The sequence below is a fragment of the Sphaerodactylus townsendi genome, linkage group LG01 (genome assembly GCF_021028975.2).
Source record: "Sphaerodactylus townsendi isolate TG3544 linkage group LG01, MPM_Stown_v2.3, whole genome shotgun sequence".
Classification (NCBI taxonomy): Eukaryota; Metazoa; Chordata; class Lepidosauria; order Squamata; family Sphaerodactylidae; genus Sphaerodactylus; species Sphaerodactylus townsendi.
The window spans coordinates 65,741,490-65,763,831 of NC_059425.1; the positions used below are offsets into that span (position 1 = coordinate 65,741,490).

Below are 22,342 nucleotides of genomic sequence, written 5' to 3' on the forward strand. Positions count from 1 at the left end.
ACTCTATATAAAGTGTGATGTATACAATGAATACATTGAACCATGCCTGCTGGTCTCATCTCAACCTCCATGTACACTTTAGAATGCCTGAAGCAAGCCTACCCACACAGAGAAGTTCTGATGAACTCAGAGAAGCAAGGAGCAGGCATGCTTGTGGATGCGATCCTGATAACCCCACCCCAGTGATCTTTGAATGTGCCAGGACTCTTGAATAGAGCTACTGTATTACCTAGCATGGTGTAATATGACCCAGGACATCCAAAGTTATGAATTTCTAAGCTCTGTTCATTTTGAAAGAAAAACATGCTTAACTGGGTGCCCCCAGCTTCTATTTGGGAAGTAAGCCATCACTGTGAGGAAGATGAACAGATTCAAGAAACCCACATCCAAGTAGGAAAGCTGGCAGAGAGAGTTCAGTTCAAAATAGGAAAATCTACAAAATGTGAAATAAATGTTTGTTTTAAAGAAGAGTTTTGATTAGAGGGGATTTGATAGGAGAAGTGGTGGCCTGGCTCAGATGTGGGCCTATTCCAGAAGGCACAGGAAATGGCAGGGCCGGGGTGGGGGGGAGGGGGAAGCATGCATGGGAAGTAGGTGAAGGAAAGGGAGGCATTTGTTACATGAAGAGCAGAGAAGGGGAAGATATTGAAGTGAGAAATTGCTAAAGATAATACACTGCATTGGAGAACCTGAAGGGAGACAGAAAGGAGCCCATGCTGTGGGAAACGGCACAGAGACAGACAGCAAGGGTTTATACGGTCACAGTGATGGAAGAGAAAATTATTCCTGCCTGCTGAAGAGCAAGTAAATGTACGCAAGCACCAGCAAGGAGAAAATTGAAATTGTCTACATGAGAGATGACCTGGATATGCAAAAGGTTTATAGCTGCTGAGGCAGAAAAGGAAAGGCAGATTTTAAAAAGAGAGGTGGAGGAATTTATTGATACTCTGGATGAGAGTGAGAGAAGAATGAAAACAAAGGTAATGCTACAGTTGGGCTCTGAAGAGGCCAGAGAAATGTCAGAATTTCCAACAGGGACTCAAAAAGAGTGGGAAAAGGAAAGGTCTGAATGGTGCTGAGTTGTCTGTCTTGCCTGTCTTCTATTTGATATGCTGCTGGGATATTCAGGAGTAAATGTCAGCAAGGCAATTTGTGATTTTAAAAAAAACTGGATAGAAGGAACAGAAGCCTCCATATCACTCTCTGCTCCCAAAGGATTCTGGTTACCCTGCTTTACAGGCAAGCCTGATCTCAGATCCTTTCTTTTTTGTGCTCTAAAGCCCAACATGTGGGAGACTTGTGAAAAACTCATTCTTAAACCCAAAAAGCAGCATCAAAAGCTGCAATCAAGAGCAGAAGAGCAGCGGGAAGGAATGGCTGATCAACTCTTTCCCTTTCCTGCAATTTTCTACTCAAAATAACTTCAGGGGGTTTTTTTCTGCAAGGGAAAAGATAGGAGGGAACCTAGTTTGTTACCTTCAGTTCAAAAAGGATAGTGGGGCATTTGGACCAAGAGAACACCACAATACCATGAGAGGGTGAAATTAATCTCCTTACCCTTCTCCCACTTCTGATTGGAGATTTCATTGCTGCTGGATCAGGGGGAGGGGATGAGAATGTTTGTGCAAATCCCACCCATTGTCTGGTTTATCTTGACTTTCCAGAGTGGGCCTGTGAACAATGACCGGCTCTTCTGTATGTGAACAAACATTACTATATCTGTAAGGGGACTATTGAATTATATATGAGGCAGAAGATGGTGGAAGACATTTGTTTTAAAAGTGTTATTTGAGATCGAAGAGAAGAGGGTAGATCAGAGCATTCATGGCTGACTCAGGTTTTCAACCCAACTGCAAGGAAGGGGAGCTTTGGAAGGGGAGACTCAACAGACCAAAGTAGAGTGATTGACCATTGCCACCCGAGGGTGGGACTGGCACTGCTCAGGTCCTCAAACAAAATTAATGACACAACACTCTTGTCTGTGGGTTAGAATTTTGGCCATAGCCAAACCGTTTTATTGACAAAGGATGAAAAGAAGCGTGAGGTGCCAAGGACATAGGTATAGATTTTTTATGGGGGGGTTCAGGAGTGGGGCCACACCCCCACCCGCCCCTAGGGCATGGCCACGCCTCTCCAAGCCCTGCCCTTGGCCTAGCGCTTATAAAAGCAGCTCTCCGAGGTCGGGGATGGCAGACTCCCCTGCCCTGCCCTGCCCTGCCCCTCCCCTCTGGGCAGAGGCATAGAGGGAAAATGGGGCCTGGTGCAAAAACTTTTGCGCCCCCCCGGGCAGCCGCTGTGATGCTGGAATCCACCCCCAAACAGCATCACTTTCAATGGTGTTTAAACTAGAAAGCCCAAATTCTCCTTTTAAATCCAACTTAAAGGGAGAATCTGGGGTCCCTGGTTAAACAACATTGAAACTGATGCTGTTTTGGGGTGGATTATCCCCTACCCTGAAACAGCATCACTTTCAATGTGGCGTAGTGGTTAAGAGCAGGTGCATTCTAATCTGGAGGAACCGGGTTTGATTCCCTGCTCTGCCACTTGAGCTGTGGAGGCTTATCTGGGGAATTCAGATTAGCCTGTGCACTCCCACACACGCCAGCTGGGTGACCTTGGGCTAGTCACAGCTTTTCGGAGCTCTCTCAGTCCCACCCACCCCACAGGGTGTTTGTTGTGAGGGAGCAAGGGCAAGGAGACTGTAAGCCCTTTTGAGTCTCCTACAGGAGGTAAAGGGGGATATAAATCCAAATTATTCTTCTTCTTCTAAACTGAGGACCTCAGATTCTCCCTTTAAATCCATGCGGAAGGGTGTGGATTTAAAAGAAGAATCTGGGGAAATGTGGGGGGTGCCTGCTGTCAGGGGTGCAATTGTTAAGCTAGAAGCACCAAACTTTCAGGGTATCTTTAGGAGTCCCTCCTAATGATACCACCCAGGTTTGGTGAAGTTTGTCTCAGGGGGTTCAAAGTTATGGATCCTCAAAAGTGTAGCCCCCATCTCCTATTAGCTCCCATTGAAAACAATGGAGGATGGGGCACTCCCTTTGGGAGTCCATAGCTTTGGACCCCTTAGACCAAACTTCACAAAACCTGGGTGGTATCAATAAGAGACCCTCTTGATCATACATCCCAGGTTTGGTGAAGTTTGGTTCAGGGGGTCCAAAGTTATGGACCCTCAAAGGTGTAGTCCCCATCTTCTATTAGCTCCCATTGGAAACAAAGGAGGATGGGGGCACCCCCTTTGGGAGTCCATAACTTTGGACCCCCTGAACCAAACCTCACCAAACCTGGCAGGTATCATCTGAGAGTCCCCCAAACAACCCCTGAAAGTTTGGTGCTGCTAGCCTAAACAATGCGCCCCCTGCAGGCCAAAAACCGAAAAACACTAAAATATTTTTAAAACCCACAAACGGAGGGGCGGAGCTTCGGACATGAATGGGGGGGTTCAAACCCAAGAACCCCTCTTACCTATGTCCATGTGAGGTGCAGCATGGGCTCTGATCTGACACTGGGCAGCCCGAGTGCTGTCCCCCAGTGAGAACTTCCATTTCTTGTCCACAGATTTCCCCCCCTGAATGACCCAAACAGCTGTTATAACTGTTTTTTAGTGTTTAATTTAAAATATTTAAGAACAACCCACTGGATTCATAACAGCAGTGTCTGACAGTTTGAAAGGCAACTATTATTTTGAAAAACAAACAAACAAACAAACAAACTAGAGACAAGGCAAATTGAGTCATGGAAGGGCAATTCAGTGAAACAGAGCCTCAATCATTAGCGTTTCCTGTGCACCAAACTGGCTGGAAAGCCAGTTTCACAGGAAAATAGGTAAGGAAGAATGAGCAAGTATGAGAAGGGTGAAGCACTCTTACCCACTCCTCTCCTCCAAGCCCCTTACCTAGTATAAGCATTTGTTCAATATCAATGTACATTTAGAAACCTATTCCCTGCAAGTTGCAACAGGTGAAAGAAACCACTCTGTATTGAGATCACTGAAGGCCTCAGGGTTTTTTGGCCTCAACAGGATTGTTCCGATACTGTATAAAGTTATCCATTATATTTTCTTTCTAGTTGCAAAGGTTGGATTCTTTTGGGAAGAAAGCAGATTTCTTTTGGGTAACTTGTTAAAGATACTTCCATCCAACTTTAAAGATACTTTCCATCCAACTTTGAGAATAATGACATTTTGTCTCTTATCTCCTTGGAGGTGACTGCTGGTTCCTAGCAGCCCTGGGCTCTTTGACACTGCAGCAGCGGTTCCTGGAAAATGTTCTTCCAAAAGACCAAGACTTCAAACACAATTATGCAGGAATTTTTCATTTTCGGGTATGTAATGCAGGTTGCAATAGTATCATGTCCATTCAAAACCCCAGAATTGTTCTGTTTGATTCTCCTTGATAATGCATGCTTAATATTATTGAGTTCTAATAATACCTGATTTTCTAGAGTGATTTCCATTATTGAAGGGTCAAAGCTGAAGGAATTCCTTCACTTCAGCAAGCATCATTTAAAAGCAATCTAGAATTCTTTGTGTGTTTTTAAAGTTATTATGGTATTTTCAAATATTTTCCCCGTCTGCTTATCCACAGCTCAGTATATCTGGTTATACTTTTGTCTGACAAGAAAATGAAACCAAACACTGAAAAACCAAGGAGAAATTTCCCTGGATCAAATCTCCTTAGATGTAATGTACTTTAACTATCTTTTCGAAGTTGCTGCTTACGCAAGCATACCTTGATAATTAATTCAAATGCAGCTTTTCAAAGAATGCATCTGGGTTCTTTTTTTCCACAAAGAGATAAAACAAAATTCTTTTCAGTAGGGTGCCTGCCACTTAATACTTCAAATAATTTTGTGAACTGTGATACTGTAACAACCCTATAGATTAAAATTGATGAGGAAGGATGCACCTGATGTAGTTTCATTCTAAAACTAAAAAGTAAGATTAAGGCTCATTCCGCACAGCATTTTTATAATGAGTTGCAGTCGGGATAAATGAATTCGTTTTCCTTTTTTATCAATGGAAAACAAGTTTATACATAATTATTGCAACTCATAAATCTGCTGTGTGGAATCCACTTAAGTCTGGCTAGCAGGTAGGTGGGATGTGGGTGTGTAAAGTGCTGGCAAGTCCCTTCTGACTTGTGGTGACTCTATGAATTAATGACCTCCAAAACACTCTATTGTTAACAGCTTTGCTCCAATCTTGCTTTGTAGAATTAATCCATCTCATATTGGGACTTCCTCTTTTCCTGTTCCATTCAACTTTTCCTAGCGCTATTGTCTTTTCCAGTGCCTCCTGTCTTCTAATTATATGACCAAAGTATGACAGCCTCAGTTTAGCCATTTCAGCTTCTAGGAATAGATCAAGATAGAAATGCAGCAAATAAAATAAATAAAGAATTGCCTGTGGGGAGGGTTCAGTCAGTTAAAATTGACTGTCAAACATTAGGTCAGAAAGTTCAAAAACAGATGATATTTATCAAGTGTAACACCATACTGTGCATGTAACTCTGTACCTGTTGTGATGTATACATTCTCCTTACCACTTGGCAGGACAATATAGAATAGAAATGCTAAAGGGCAGGTGACATCTGACTAATGGGACAGGTGAGGTCTGACCAATACAGAATAGAATGGTACAATTACTTTCTTCGATCAAGACAAGATACTCTTATTGATGCATCCCAGAATTGCATTGACTTTCTTGGCTGCCATATCACACTGCTGACTCATGTTCAGTTTGTGGTCTACTAAGACTCCCAGATCCCATTTACATGTCAAGCCAGATGGGTCACCCATCCTATATCTGTGCATTTCATTTTTTTCTGCCTAAGTATAGAATCTTACATTTAGCTCTGTTGAGATTCATTTTGTTAGTTTTAGCCTAGCTCTCTAATCTGTCCAGATCATTTTGAATCCTGCCCCTGTCCTCCAGATGCCCCTCCTAATTTGGCATCATTTACAAATTTGATTAACATGCCCTCTATTTCATTATCCAAGTCATTGATAAAAATATTGAATAGCATTGGGCCCAGGACAGAACCCTGTGGCACTCCACTACTCACTTCTTTCCAGGATGAAAATGAGCCATTGATGAGTACTCTTTGTGTTCAGCCAGTCAATCAATTACAATTACCTTCTCAGAGTATGGATCACAACCCAAAATTAGGTTTTTGCTCTCTGTCATGTGAGTCACCAGGCCAGGAGGGAGGAGATGAAAAAGGTAAGGTGGGAGAGAGCTTCTAGAATACAGGTGTCAAACGTGTGATCCAGGGGCAGCATTCAGCCCCTTGAGAGGGCATATCAGGCCTGTGAGGCAGTTTAGGCAACCCTCTTCACTCCTGATCTTGCCTGGCATGCCTGCTGTGGGCTGGCGAGTCCAGGCACCCACCCCACCCCACTCTTACTCTGTCCTTATGACCTACCATTCCCCCCACAGTGCCAATCTGGGCTAACAAGCCTGTTGTGGGTTTACCCGCTGAAGTAGCCACCCCCTCTCCCAGCCCAGTGGCCAGCCCAATCCAGATGGGAGGCTGAATGCTCACAGGGGGTGCTGGAGTACCGGCCTTCATTGTGCCGCCTCTTGCCACCTCCATGCACCCTCCCCCACAATAGTGCTTGAAGTCACATTTATGCCACATCTGACCCTCATAACAAATTAATTCGACACCCTTGCACTAGAAGGCTCAATGGAGGTTTGGGTTTGCCTCTGCATGATGTATGAAATGACCTTGTGATACATACAGCCTGTCACTCAGTATTACTCGATATTTGCAAATGCTAAACATGAAAAATAAATATAAATGTGCTAAGTATGGTGGACAAGAGGAAAGCTGCATAAGATTACTTTGCAAGTGGGCCTTAAAAGTACATTAAATTTAAAAGAAGGTCCCATTTCAACAGCTTTGAGAGTAATTGCCTTAAACCAGTTGCTCCCACTATTCCTGTTTGCAAAGTGGGTTAGCACATCATAACACCATTGGTACCATCTGCCAAGAAAAGTGTCTCTAAGGCCCTCCTGCAGGTCAGCTGGATCAGAGGACACAGCAGGCAAGCAAGCCTTCCTAAATCTGCAATCCAGAACCCCTGACTTACAGCATATAAATGTCACAGATGCCAGAACATTTCACCCTGCCCTTCATATTAGTGGGCTAAAAATGTTCAAGCAGTCCTTAAAAAGAAATGCAACATTTTAGCTAAAAGGCCTAGGCCTGCCACTGTGAAAGTGACCCCCAATCCCCTTTCCATATTATCAAGCTAAAAGCCTAGGCTTGCCACTGTAAAAGCAGCCCTTAAGGAAATTATGAATTATCTTCTGAGCTATAAAGTGCAGACCTGCTGCTAAAAGCAGCCCTTGTGCAATTCACATGGCACCTGAGCAGAAAACCATAGACCATCTCTTTGATGTTGTAAATGCATCTTCTCAGCAAGCCTACGGCTGAAAGCATCCCTTAATACGTCTGTGTCAGCTGAACAAATATTATCTCCAGGTAAGTGCACAAGTTCTATTAACCAGGATTAACATGGATGACCACTAACTTATAAATGTTGGCAAAGAGATGCAACAGCTGTCCTCACACTTCCTCCATTGTCTTCCACATTATTCAAAGCTGGCCAAAGCTCCTAATAGCCACTGAGTCCTCTAGCTCTTTGAGGAAGTTTTGAAATAGTTTAGTGGACAACGAAAAACAAGGCAAGGCAGGAATATCTGTTCCACAAGCAAAACTTCTGTTTGCAGTTTTTAAAATCCAACTCAGTGTGACTAACAAGCTTTAAAAATAAATTAAACGCACAAAAATCTCATAGCCCAAGTGATCCTGTAGCTTTAAAGCAGCCTCCTCTGTGCTATGCATGAAAGGCCGAATTAATCACCAAAGAAAAGGAAGAGCTCAACTTTTGCTATGTACTTTCCTTCTGCTTTTTGGACAGCTCCAATATCTGAACTCAAATTACTTCTATCTCTTATTGTTCACAATCTGACCACATTGCTTTCTACAGGGTTTGCACTGGGAGACAATAAAGTTGTGTCAGACTCTTTCTCAGCTTCCAGGGCTATTTCAGTCCTGGCCCCAGCCTGGAGGAATGCTTTGTTGAATGAGACCAGGCCCCAGCAGGAGTTATCATAATTCCACAGGGCTTCTAAGATAGAGTTATTCCATCAGTTGAGGACATTGATGGAGTTGAGATATCTAGCTGGCTGACCTCCCTCCCTCTTGCTGACTCCCTTATTCCATTGGGGTAGTGATGGTGGTATATCAATCTACCCTGATTTGTTTTAGTGCCATCTGTATATAATTTTTATAATAATACTTCATTATTTTTACTATTGTATTTTATCTATATTGTTAACTGCTCTCTCACTTCGGTGAGAAGAATAGGAACCAGACCAGACTAAGGCTGTTTCTGCACTGGCAGAAAACAGCACCCTAGGGACGATAAAAGCACCATCCCTGGGGCACTGTTCACACAGCTGGTGCTCCGGCATTGTTGCAGTGCTGCACCAACCCTCCCAAAATGGTGGGAAACCACCACTTTTGAAACTCGCTCACTGAGTGAGTTTTTTTTTCAAAAGCGGCATCTTCCCACCAGTGCGGTGCGAAGCGTGCCAGTGTGAGGGTGCCGCTTTTGGTCCTTCTGTTGTTCCATTTACTTACCTTTCCTCCCTGTGCAGCTCTGAACAGCTGGAGGGACCCGCCCATGCTGCCCTTTGACCCCAGAAAGTCAGGCAGCATGGGTGTGTCTCGCCAGCCATTCAGAGCTGTGCAGGGAGGAGAGGTAAGGCGAACAGGATGAACCCCAAGGCGGCTCCTTGTGGAGCCACCTCTGCGGTTAGCTGCAGCTTTGGGGCTGCCCACACGAGACTGTGCAAGTGGTCCCGAGCCTCCACTGACATAATCAATGCCGGTGGAGAGCCGCTTCTGCTCCTATGCAGAAATGCCCTAAGAGTATTCACCAACCCATACAATATGGTGAAACAAATGAAAAGTAATTCCATACCTCATTGGTCATCGTGCAAGTTAACACGGGCCATGTTGCATGCTGAGGACCCTGGGCATGCATTGACAAGTGGGCTACAAGTGGACCAACCATCCAAAAGAAAGAAGTATAGTGCACAAGAAAATCATGCCATCATGGCCTGTTACTACAACTCAGAGCCAGAAAAAAAAGAGGATACTTGAAGTGACTGTATAAACTGTGGCAACAATAATACCCAGATTTGAACATCACTGAACAAATACTGACAGATCAAAGGTGATTCATCATACAGAATAAAATGTTACAGAGATAGAATTGGAAGAAATCCATAAAAATGGTGAAAAGCAATCAACTGTAACACCAGAAGAAAGAACAGTAAATACTCCAGAAATATCAGGACTTCCAAGGAATACCAAGCTTGTGATGTTGAGGCAGGCAATGGCCAACCACTTCTGAATATCTCTTGTCTGAAAATCTCCATCAGGGATTGCCATAAGTCAAATGTGACTTTGCAGCAAAAAAAATTACTTCTGAATGGCCGTTTCCGCATGGCCCATTAACGACGGCCTGGGGGCGCTAAAAACGCCGCCCCCAGGCCGCCGTTCGCACAGGCGCCGCTGCTGCAACGCAGCAGCGGCGACCTGACTCCGCTTCCCTCCCCCCAGGGCGGCCTCAGGCCGCCCTAAACAACAACCCTTTAAAGGGTTGTTGTTGGGGAGGAAGCGTCTTCCCGGCGGCCGGAGGGCAGCGTGGGCGGGGCTTCGATGCCCAGCAGGCGACGACGAGGACATCGTGAGTGGGGCGCAGAAGGGAGAAGAGGCGGCTCCGTGCGGAGCCGCCTGCCGTCTGTCGGCCTCTGCTTGGCCCGTTCGCATGCTTGCATGCGAACGGGCTTCCGCCCCCACGCCGCCAGAACTCTTGGTGGCATGGGGGCGAATGGAGGCCATGCGGAAACGGCCAATGAGAAGTTGGAAGATTATGCAGCAGTAGGATATCTGCTTATCAGAGACAAACCCACACTCTATGTGATGTTTTAAACTGCCTGGAGATGGTGGTTAGTCTCACTCTTTTGAATTATGTTGACATTTTTACAGGGTATCTCCTTAGAAGCATAGGTGTGTTACAAATGAAATAAGACATCCTGAAGATGCAAAACAAGACATCCTGGGAAGGCAGTCCCCTCCTTTTGAGATGTCCTAAAGACATCTTTTTTGTCCTGTTGTGGACCTTAGTTCGAAGGATACAAAACTGACAGTTCTGTTTTTTGCAGACTTATACCCTTCTAAGTCCTAAAAAGGATGTAACTCTTTAAGAGGGCTCTAACTCTGTTTAGGGTAGCACTGTGAGACTGTGACAGGGTTGCCATCACATTCTTGATACGATTTAGCGACTTCCTTGCTCGATATAACTATTGAAGTTGTGGTATCATGCCCTTGCTCAGTTCTCCCTTGTCCTTGTCATGTTGCCCAATCCTGAAACTGATAACCATCCTGAGCCAAGTGTATCCCTGTCACATTCCATTTTTATCCTTGGAATTCAGCTATGGAGATTCAGTCCCACAGAGTTAGCAAAGTCATGCCACACTACATTAGCCTGCTAATGACTGTAGAGATGGCTCCTTTGGTTGTCCCCAGTGAATCCTCCCTTTGCCTGCTTTCTTGAAATACTTCATCAGCTGTATTTATTAGATGAACACCTGTACTATCCAGCTGCTTAAGTGGCCAGTACAATCCTTTTCATCCATCAAACAGCAAGATAATAGCCCAAGGCAATCTTATTTTGCTGCAGGTTACTTTATACAGTTCATAACAAAGTTTGATGGTGCTTTTAATACAGCAGGATAATGAAGGATAGGGTCAGGAGGATTCGGTACATATCACATCTAAACAGTTGTCTATATGAGAAACTTCCAAACAGTAAAAACTGACTTTCTGGATGTGCCTTTTGGGGGAGAATGTTTGCATTTAATTTCTTTAAACTTTTTGTATCTCTCTATTCCTTTCCTATGGGACTATGCAAATGGGAACTCAGTGAAGTTCAGTACCATTCCACTATATTCCACTGGCTCAAAATCCTTTGAAAAACCCTGCTACCTAGATAAATGAAGCCAGTACTATACTTAAACAAGACCAGGTTAGATATAGGCTTGACTCCAGCAGTGAGCAAACAGAAACATAAATGGGCTTAGCACACTTCCACTTGTACAAGATGTTGTACAACTCCATATATCTCAGTGTCCAGAAATAATACACACAGTGTCTTGCACAAACAAAAAATAGTTCATGTTATGCTATGTTTAGTTTAATGCAAGAGGCTAGTGTGAGGTTTTCTTTCACACTTCTGCTTGCGCAAGAACCCTAGTTCATGCTAGAATCCTCTGGTGAATCCAAGCCATATTTTTAAAGTGTTTGTTAAAACTGCAAAAAAAAATCCCACCCATCTCTAAATTTAGCCACTTTAGAATTTTCAAGGCAAGGTTGAAACCAGTTGGTGTGGAAATTGTCATTGACATTGCTTGCATGTGAAAAGAAAACTTTACCCATCATAAAATATATGTGTTGGCAGTTTCAGAGAATTGGGTGTTGTGCCCTAGTTCTATAACTTCACATATACACTGATAGTGTCGTAACTGGCTGTGACTGCTGGAAAAAAGATCTTGGTGTCATGGAAAATGCATAGTTCTATGAAAATGTCAACTTGGCATATGGTGGCAGTAAAAAGGAATATAGTAATGAAAATGAACATGTATAATCAGAAAAAGAAAGAAAAAGAATAAACATTTTTAAAGCAAACATGAACTCGAACAATCATAAAATCTGTGCGCATATCCGTAAAGTATGCCAGATAATAGATTTAATGTTCCCATTTTTAAAACCCTCCCTATTATTGCTGAGGATGTCTTCTCATAAAAATAATGTCACCTTTAACTCTTTTGTTTTCCAGTTCTGGCATTTTGGAGACTGGATGGATGTGGTGATTGATGACCGACTGCCATTTCTCAATGGGAGTTACTTGTCAGTCCATCCACGTAACACAAATGAATTCTGGCCATCTCTGCTTGAAAAAGCCTATGCCAAGTAAGTATACATAGAATTCACCCCTTTTCAGCTTCTGTTTGCATAACTTGTGATGGATGTTTGAGAATACTTGTACTTTTTGGGGAGATTACAAGCAGTTCTTAGGTTGTGTTAGTAACAAGGTGCTACAATGTTTGTATATGCATTGCTGATACAGAATTCCCAGTCAAAAAGTAGGCATTCATTTCCTAGGTTTGCTTGTGGAATCTAGTGGCTTACTGTGCCATCCAAATAATACATTCCCAAAAGTAAGCTTCATTTCAGAGATCTGAATAAGATTCTGAGTAGACCTGCTAAGGATGGCAGTGCATGAACTAAATCCTAGTTTCTGCTTTTAGCATCAACTTGAAAAAAAAGTCCAGAGACGACCCTGTCTCCGAGTCTGAGGGTATCCAGGCCTGAGGGTAACCCCAGACCTGTCAGACTTACTTCACAGGACCTGTCAAAACAGATACATCTGAACAAATATTCTGTTTCCAACCATCGCCAGATATCCTTGGAAGATCACACAGTCAGGCATTCGCATTGGGTGGGTCTTGTAGATCCTTTCCACTGATGGCAGGGCTTTCCTCTGGCACAAGGAGTCTTTCACTGATGCAGGATACAGAATTGCCTCTTGTAAAAATGGACAGTTCCTTTCACTGGAGGAAAGCCCTATTGTTAGCAAAGCAGATCCATGGAATCCAGCCCAGAGATGTAGTGGTTCAGAATGGTGGATTCTAATCTGGAGAAGTGGGTTTGATTCTCCATTCCTCATGAGCGGCAGGCTCTAATCTGGTAACTAGGTTTGTTTCCCCACTCTTCCACATGAAGCCTGCTGGGTGACCTTGGGCCAGTCACAGTTCTCCCAGAACACTCTCAGCCCCACCCATCTCACACGGTGTCTGTTGTGGGGAGAAGAAGGGAAGGAGTTTGTAAGCTGCTTTGAGACTCCTTATGGTTGAGAAAAGCGGGGTAAAAATCCAAACTCTTCTTCTTCTCTCAGCATTTGGTTACCAGAAGTGTGTCGACTTGAACTGAAAGGTTCCATCTTGTTAACTTGGCTAACAACTATTACCATATGTTAAATATAGACTATGGGAAGCAAGTTCATAAATATAGACTATGGGAAGCAAGTTCATTCATTCATCTTGGTTCTGCTTTTAAGACAGAAGGAGGGAAAAACACAGTCTCTTCACTGCATTAATCCTTTTAAAAAAATCATGACCTCAGCTTAGCTGACTTTTTTTTTTCAGAAAGAAAAGTATCAACTTCATTAGGCCTTTAGTTATGTTAGGTATCACTGTGTATCTGTCTCAGCAATATGATTTAATTTTTGAGAAAAGATGACCAAGGCTGTAAGTGTTATTATGATGCTTGTTTTATTTTCAGTCTTTCTCTGTAATCAATTATTTGATTTTACAGATGGAGATGATCGTAATAAAAAATAATAATAATTTGGGAGATCTTCAGGGCCCACCTTGAGGCTGGCAACGCTAAAGCCAGACCATTTTTTTAATGAGAGAAAGCAACAGCGACAGAAAAATGCATATTATATCAAGCAGAGCTTAAAATGCTGATTTTGAGACTCTGAAATATGTTTTAGAAAGAGTTGACTCAGGTAGCACTTTGCTGAACTGCATTTCGTTCCAGAAAATGTCAGATTGCTATTACATTTACATGGCAAGAGATGCTGTTTACGGGATTTTTAGCCGAGGATTTTCCCCAGTGCATACTACACATTCCTTTCTTGACAATCTAGGTTAGGCACATTATTTTAAAATACAATTAACCATGGATTTCATTTTCTGATTCTGTGCATTGCTCAGATAGAGTACTTACTGTGGTTTTTAATGGGATACACTTCTGTTATCTACTGTAAATTCTTTTTCATCTTCTTTTTTTGCATATGCGATCAAAAGCTTAAGATAAAGAAAGAAGGCTTGAAAGATACCTTCTGGTTACCAGACATTCTGCTATCTGATGAACATTCAATGACCTGAACAAAAATGAGGAAATTTAAGATTAGTGCCTGCATTGTACATAGAGTTGTGTTGCTTAATTCCAGACTGTGCTTGTATGCTAATTGCACATCTGATCTCTATCAGATTTGTTCTAACAATGACAATTTGTTTTTCAATTCAGAAGATTGCAAACTGACAACTGGGGACGTGATTTCAGTTTTCAGAAAATAATGTGTCTGTATCATTGTAAAATTCAACAGGGGATAAAAACTTGCTCAGGTTCAAGGTTCAAGGTAGGGGAGAGAGAGAGAGAGAGAGAGAGAGAGAGAGAGAGAGAGAGAGCAGTATATTTTCTAAGAACATTTGTTGAGATAATTTTTTTAATCTTTATATTTCATAATAAATACAACAATGTCATAACCAGAAGATAGGCTTCATTGTTTTAGATTTGAAGCAAGGAGGTTTGTGTCTTTGGTGTGCATACTCAGGATGAGGCATTCAATTCATAGAATATGCAGTGGGCGACCCAATCCTAAGGAGACAGGAAAGATGGGTGGCAGCTAAGCATGGGGCAGCCCCACCACCTTCAAAGAGGATTTCAAAGCTGCAGTAAGCGAGGAAAAAGGGAATTTCCCTCTGGATGCTCTGCAAGGCCCCTACGCACCACAGTGGGCGTCAGCTCTGCCTCTGGGAAATGCCTCCCTCAGCCCTGGCTCTTGCACTGCGGGAGCACCAGCACCATGACTGTGCCAGCACCTGTGCATTGTGTAGCTGAATGGCTCCCCAGCATGAAGTGCCCCTGCATCAGCATAAATGTCACTTATGCCTGCATTAGGTGACATCTGCGCTGGTGGAGGGGCACACCACATCCAGAGCTCTTTTGTCCCACCCCCACAGATTGCACAATTAGCCAGAGACAAAGATTAAACCTCATGTGTCTAACATTCAGCATAGGAACTGCAGCACTGTAAAAAAGAGATAGACAAAAGTAAGAGAAAGAGATAAGAAACCTTGTGGAGTTCAATCCTTGATTTCAAGCCATTATGTTCACCTAAGGGAAACTTGGGACCAGTCCATAAAGCCACCATTTATGCTATGTGGCCTGAGCCACCCTTGACTGCAAACTTGCCCACAATCACATGGCAGATGCCTCATATACCCTGGCACATCTACAGCTACAACCATTCCAATCTTGTGGTGATTTCTGCTCTGTCAGCAACACTCATGGGAATAACTGCAAGGTCACTACAGCTAGCATCTACTGTGTAGTTAGACTGTAGGTTTGTGTCCTAGTGCTTCCTCGCAGTTGCCTTCAAGTATGATGCTTCAGTTGACACAACTCTAGATGAGATGGTAAAACTGTTCACAGGCAAAGTTTTTTTTCCAGTTTACATTGGGGAAGCAATTACATGATTGAATTCACTTGCAAAATCTGTGCACACAAGAAATTAGATGTGTGGTGGGAGGAGGTAGAAATTGTAGCTAGCTTTATCTCTTAAATACTTGTTATATTTCATACACAAGGAGGGCAATGCTTGTTTTCTGTATGAAAGAAAATATTTCATACACAAGGCAGGCAAACAGCCATATGTTTCCGCACCTGCATTTGAAGCAGTAGAGTCCAGCAGCAGTTTTACCACAATATCTGCAGCTTGTTTGAACTCTCTCCTTTTCACAGGCATTCCAGTCAGTCAGTGCCTTTTGGCAGCTTCATCCCAGCCAATAAGGCAACCAGATTTGTATACACCTGCATTAAAATGACATTTTTAGTTAAAATATTGCTTCAGAGCAGAAATCTACACTGCAAAATAGTATGTATCATTCCTGTTCTCCCAGAAGAAAATTAGATGTATCCAAACTGACCTTTTCCCTTGTAAAAAGCTTATGTTTTTGATTACAACTCATACTCTGATGGGAAGATCTTTCATTAGATAGTTTTTCAAGCAGCGCCACTCACCAACTGTGCTTCTGTGCTTATTCGCATTGTTGTCTCTTCTGCCTCAAAGGCCACCTTCATAAGTAAACCAGGGTTGGGATGCTGGGAGAGGGATGCATTCCCCACATTTGAAATTCAAATGTAAAACCTTACATTGCCTAGAATCTACGCTGCATTTTTATTTAATCTTGATTTATTGTTTTAGTTTATATTTGTGTATTTCATGCTTGGTTCTTATCTGCCTAGAGTGCTGTTGGCAGATAGGAGGACAAAAACAGTGAGAATGAATAAATGAATGAAATAGTAAATCATGAAAAGTAAAAGTGACTGTCTTCTTTATATGCTCACATTCCCAAGTAATACTTTTCCAGACAACCCCTATCTATTACATTTTCATTCTGCCCATTTTCATTCTGCCATAAAATTCAGGGTACCACACATGATTTTCATTTCCTCCATTTTACACTCATTGTGTAACCCTGTGAGGTAAAGTTGGTTGAGAGTAGAGCTGCCAACCTCCAGGTGGTGTCTGAAGATCCCCTAGAGTTACATCTGATCTCTAGGTGATGGAGATCAGTTCCCTTAGAGAAAATGGAAGCTTTGGAGGGCGGACTTTATGGCATCGTATCCTGCTGGGGTCCCTCCTGTTTCCAAACCCCACCCTCTCCAGGCTTCATTGCCAAAATCTCCAGGAATATAACAACCCAACATTGGAAACAAGCTGAGAGTGAGTCAGTGACACAAAAAGCTTGAGCATGGTTGAATGGGAATTCAAACCAAATTTATCACCCACCCCATACAGTACACTACAATAGTTCTCAGAAATGGGGCTCTTTGTTGTGGCCTGTTCCTGTGACAAATAGTATTCCTTTTCTTCTACCCCAGTTGCATGGTATCATTTATCCTTTCTTTCAGGCTGCGTGGCTCTTATCAGAACTTGCACTGGGGCTACATTTCAGATGCATTAGTGGATTTTACAGGTGGAGTCCAAGTCTCTTTTGACCTTCGGAGGCCCAGTTCTCATTTGCACAAGATCATAAAAGCAGCTGTTACGACAGGATGCCTGATAGGATGCACGACTCCTGGAATGGTAAGCTGAAAGTCATTTTGTTTTCCTTCTGCATTCAGAGGAGTACAGCCTATAGGGACATGGGTCACCCATGTCCCCAAGCGCACACCTTTTGGTCATGTAGTGGGGCAGCAGGTGCCAGGTGCCCTCCCATGTGATGAAACAGCATGCACCCCAGCCACACACCACAGAGCCCCACCACCCTGCAGGGAGGCAGGGGTGGGGCTTGGCAGCAGGTGGCCATGGTGCCTTCCTGGACCACCTGCCACTGCCGAGCCCCACCTCTCCAGCCTCAATGCAGGCTGGCTTTTGGCCTCCCCAGGTCCTGGGGATGGCAGGAGCCGGCCTGCAGACAGATGGGGGCTCGGTCCAAGTCCTGCCCTTGAGCCCCAACCTTGAGCATGGGGGGCTTGGGTGGGGAGGGGGGTGCCCAGAGGAGATGTTGCCCCCGGGCACCATTTCCCTTCTATACACTTCTGCCTGCATTGCACTAAACTTGTTCTAAAATTGCCAGTCTTGTGTGTAACCCCTTGAGTCCCTAAGCTCCAGGTTGAAAGTCTAAAGTAATTCTAACAAAGGAGGGAGAGAAGGCAAACTCTAACACAGAAGTGAGAAAAATTAGATGACAAGGACAACAGAGGCTGCCTCAGCAGACTGGTTGTCTCTTGCAAGAGGTAATGACTCTTGCTAGGGCACTGTGCCCACAGAAGGAAGTTTCTATTGCAGACTACTGTCTGTTAATATTTAAGCATTCCACATATTTACTAAAAATGCTTACATTAGCTAGATTTCCAAAGTATGAAGGTTCACTGAGACAGATTCTTTAAGTGAAAGTTAAACTAGAAACAATTCATCCATGATTCATCCATGTCACTCACATCTAATTCACCCACGTCAATCATGTTTTATGTCTTTAATTTGATTGTCTCCATCTTATTCTATCATAATGTGATATAAAATATAATATTAAAAATAGCCCTTGTGCATGGCACAAACACACTGGCAAACACATATGCTGCATAGGTACATGTGCCAGGAGATATGTTTGGTCACATCTGCTGAATGTGGACATGACAGCAGATATTCATTTGCTATCATAGAATGCTGAAGGCAGCCTTTAGCTTGCAATCCTATGCATATTTTCCCTGAAGTAAGCACTACTTAACTCAAATACACTTCCTTCCAAGTAACTATGCATATGATAAGACTGCTATTTGATGCTTAGGAATTTTTATGTATGAAAAAGGGTCTTCCGAAGACCCATCCTCTTTCTTCTGTATCACAAACAAAACAAAACAAGAAACCCTTCAAAGGAACATCTGATTGGCCATAAGGAAATTCAACTGGAGAGGAAACTTTAGAGAAAGTTCTAAAGGGAGTCCATGTACTCCAGGGTGCAGTTAAGACACTATCAAGGATCAATTTAGCTTCCGTGCTCCATCAGGATTGTGGCCTAGGATGTGTCTGTGACAGGGGATCCCCTATTGCAGCTGACAATTAGCACAGATCTCCTCTTTGCTTCAGTGATCTAGGTAATTATCTGTCTTATGTGACTGATCCAGTCAACCCTGCTAACAGCCTGTAGCAGAGACTTGAAAGAACACCTAGCAGCAACATAGCTTTGGTTAAAAAGAAAGGTTTCAGATCTGTGCATTCCATTTCATGGATTTTTTGTGAGTCTATGGTTGGTCATGTCAAAAATTATTATGTTTTCTTATTTAGTTTATTTTTTTTTTCATATATGCATCCAGCCTTCCTTCAGGAAGATTATGTGAAGAGGGCTGCATTTTACTCTCACAGCAACCCTTTAATTAAGGATAGGCTGACTGGGTAAAGTTTAATAAAGTATTCCAAAAGACAAAAAGGGGACAAAATAGAGCTCAGGATAAGTCAAGAAAATCATGACTGAAAGAGTGAAATAAAGAAAAAATAAGCAGTTAGATGTATACACTTATGATTCACCAGACAAAACAAGGTATTTATGGCAACAGCTCACCAGAGTCAGCATAGTATATTGTTGGACCAGAATCTGGAAGATCTAGGGTGTTTCCCCACTCACCACAACCCCCCCATGCCGCGCACTGCTCTCAGCACGCGCCATTTCTGGTGTGCGCCCAGGCGTCCCCATGACCCTGGTCATTTAAAGGTGCCGTTTACAAGAGCACCAGGAATGATGCGCGCTGAGGGGGCGCAACAGCGGCAGCGTCGGGGCGGCTGCATTGTCGCCGCCCCTGTCGTGGGGAGTGCCGGGGGACCCCGCGCTACTTGAGGAGAGTAGCGCGGGGCTTAAGGTAAGTGGGGAAAGGCCCCTAGTTCAAATTCCCACTCTGTCATGGAAACTCACTGGGTGATCTTGAGCCCAGCATTCTCTGTCTGCCTAACCTTCCTCACTGGTTTGGTGTTAGGATAAACTGGATAAAGGAAGAATAACATTGCAAGCTGTTAGTTAATGAATCAACTAAATGGATAGAGGCCTGCCCATATCTACAAAAGTAAGGAGATTCTGAAGCATCCAGCAAGTGACCATAAACGCTTGTCTGCATTTAGCTTGGAATGTCACAAGTTGTTCAGGCTTAGTGTAGAGACATTGCTAAACATATCTGCAATGAGAGAAAATCCATTTTTCCCACCCTGGCTCTAAACAAGTTAAACTGGCAGGTATCCAGTGACCTGAAAAATTTACAGAGTGGGACATGCTAATCCCTCCTGGTGCAGTTTACTGACCCCATTGACATTTAGTTTCTGGGGGTCAGCGTAGGGGACAAAGGGAGGAGGAGAGTTCAGTAAGGAAGTAGGAAATACCACCATATGACTTTCTTTTAGAGGCACTGTGCGATTAGATATAGGTCAGTCTCATTTGCTGGACGAAATGTAAATCTGTCTGAGTGCTTTCAGGGACATTATAACTGTGCTTTTCTCATTCAGCAATCAACGGGTAACATAGAACTGAAGAATGGGATTGTGTTGGGTCATGCATACACTGTGACATGGGCTGCAGAGGTAAGAAAGGGGACATTTCATCTTTGTCATTCCTTATTGTGTTATTCCTTCAACTTTCTTCTGCTTCTCAGCCAACCTGCTGCTCTTGGTCTTTTTTCTTTTCACAGATTAGCTGCTTCTAAAACCAGAGGGAAGTATTATATTGATCGAATCTCGACCCCCTGCATCACAGTGGTTATAATTTCATTCCTCCTTCCTTACATTCAGGGGCTCTGTGGAAAAGTAAAAGGATGATGAAGTTAGCCAGGTAACATAGTCAGTTAGTTGTTTTTAGGTGATGTAGCAAGAATGATGAAACCCTGAGCCCATAATTAACACTCATTGGTTCAGCCAGTGATGCTGCAGAAGATAACTCGGTACTTGAAAAAAGGCCTCTGGCAAGTTTTAAGAGACCAAAACAAATTAAACAAATGGAGCCTTTTGTAAGTTCAATCCCAGGAGTTAATTTAATTCTGAGATATAAACTGATCACATTAAATGCAATGACAGCCTTTAAACCTTTCAAGTTTCCCCTGCCACATCAGAAGGCATCAGGGGGTTTGCTATTACATCACACAGTTAATGAGCATTTCAAGCTAAGTAGTGATTTTTTTAAGGAGTCAGGGGACTAGTAAGAATCTCAGGAGCAGGACTGAGTCAGGAATGAAGGTAGAACTGGTATCAGGGGTTCCTTGGGCACCTGCTGAGGCCCACTGCCTGAAGAGAGTCCACCACTGTCTGGAGATGTTGGCCTGGCCAAGACTCAGTTGTTTTTCTCCAGACACCCTTCCACTTATGAAATGGGAGTTTACCACAAAGGACCTGCAACATGCTCTTCTGTGATTGGGCCTTTACTGGGTATAGTGGGCAAAAAGAACTGCATAGTATAGAGGCGAGAAGGAAAGGTGATCAGATGCATATCTGGGGTGCAGCAAACCAGAGCACATGCCCTGGGTGCTGCTTGGCTGGGGGCACCCTGGTCATCCCTTTGTGAGGCAAGAACACCAGCTGCTGAGCCTCCTCCTCCTGCTCCCACCTGCCTTTCCCCCAGGCTCAGTGCCAAAGAAGGGGCTTTGGGTAGATCTTTCCTTTGGCTGGCTGGCTTTAAGACCAGCCTCTGGCCACACCCCCTTTTTCTCACAGCACCTTGAAGAGCTGCTGCCACTGTTTAGGTGGACTCTAACTTGCCACCTTTGGGTGGCCTCAGGTGCAGCTGGGATGCAGCGGGTGGTAGAGGCAAACCTCTCCCATGCTACGTCTCCTGGGTTCCTCCTCTGCTCCCACCCTCAGTTGCTGCTGTTGTGCCTTCTAACCTGCATGAACAGTGTTGGCTAACCAGCATCACAGCAGGAAGGCTGAAGAAGGGAACTGGGAGGGCAACCGTACTGGGTGATGGGCACCGCAGCCCTAAAGGTAGCAGGCAGCAGGCAGATTCTTTCCAGCCCCCAACAGGCATTTCACATCTTCCTTAAGGTTCTGTTTTTGGCTACTAAGAATGGCTATGGAGAACTGAAGGCCTAGCCACTGCCTATTCCTCTGGCTTTCCTGCCCACTTCTCCATCCATTCACTGGCGAATCAGACCTGCTGAAAGGAAAAGCAACTCCTTGCACCCAGAAGTGGCAAATCAGGGTGACTCTGCCCTTGCCCTGCCACCCCCAACATTGCCATCAAACTAGACAAAGCTAAAGGACTGGCAACTGACCAAGACCTGCCTCATGAACCATTGCCCCTGCAGCAGTGGCGTAGGAGGTTAAGAGCTCGTGTATCTAATCTGGAGGAACCGGGTTTGATTCTCCGCTCTGCTGCCTGAGCTGTGGAGGCTTATCTGGGGAATTCAGATTAGCCTGTACACTCCCACACACGCCAGCTGGGTGTCCTTGGGCTAGTCACAGCTTCTCGGAGCTCTCTCAGCCCCACCTACCTCACAGGGTGTTTGTTATGAGGGGGGAAGGGCAAGGAGATTGTAAGCCCCTTTGAGTCTCCTACAGGAGAGAAAGGGGAGAAATAAATCCAAACAACTCTACTACTACTACTACTACTACTACTACTACTACTACTACTACTACTACTACTACTACTACTACTTCTTCTTCTTCTTCTTCTTCTTCTACTTCTTCCCCCATTCCCTATTAGAAGTGTGTGGGGGCACAGTTCCATTAAGTGCCCACCCCCTCAAAAGAGGCCATGATCAGAAATAGGGACAGATTTGCCCTGGGCTATCTGATGTGCTATCAGGAGAAAGTTTTATTACGTCAACCGGAGCTCCCTGTACTGTCACATATGAATAGGCATGTGCATGAGAAACGCTCTGTCTTTTAGGCTTGTATGGATCACTGCTTCCTAAGGATGTTTCCTATT

The 22,342-nt window shown here is 43.8% G+C and overlaps 1 protein-coding gene across 1 annotated transcript in view; it reads left to right on the forward strand.

Moving 5' to 3' along the window:
- Nucleotides 1-22,342, forward strand: part of CAPN13 (calpain 13) — a 117,988-nt gene that overhangs the window by 38,057 nt on the left and 57,589 nt on the right. The window contains exons 4-7 of the mRNA XM_048508497.1: nt 4,208-4,326; nt 11,923-12,056; nt 16,851-17,025; nt 19,930-20,004. Of these exons, the coding sequence (XP_048364454.1) occupies nt 4,208-4,326; nt 11,923-12,056; nt 16,851-17,025; nt 19,930-20,004 (503 nt within the window). The remainder of the gene's footprint in view (nt 1-4,207; nt 4,327-11,922; nt 12,057-16,850; nt 17,026-19,929; nt 20,005-22,342) is intronic.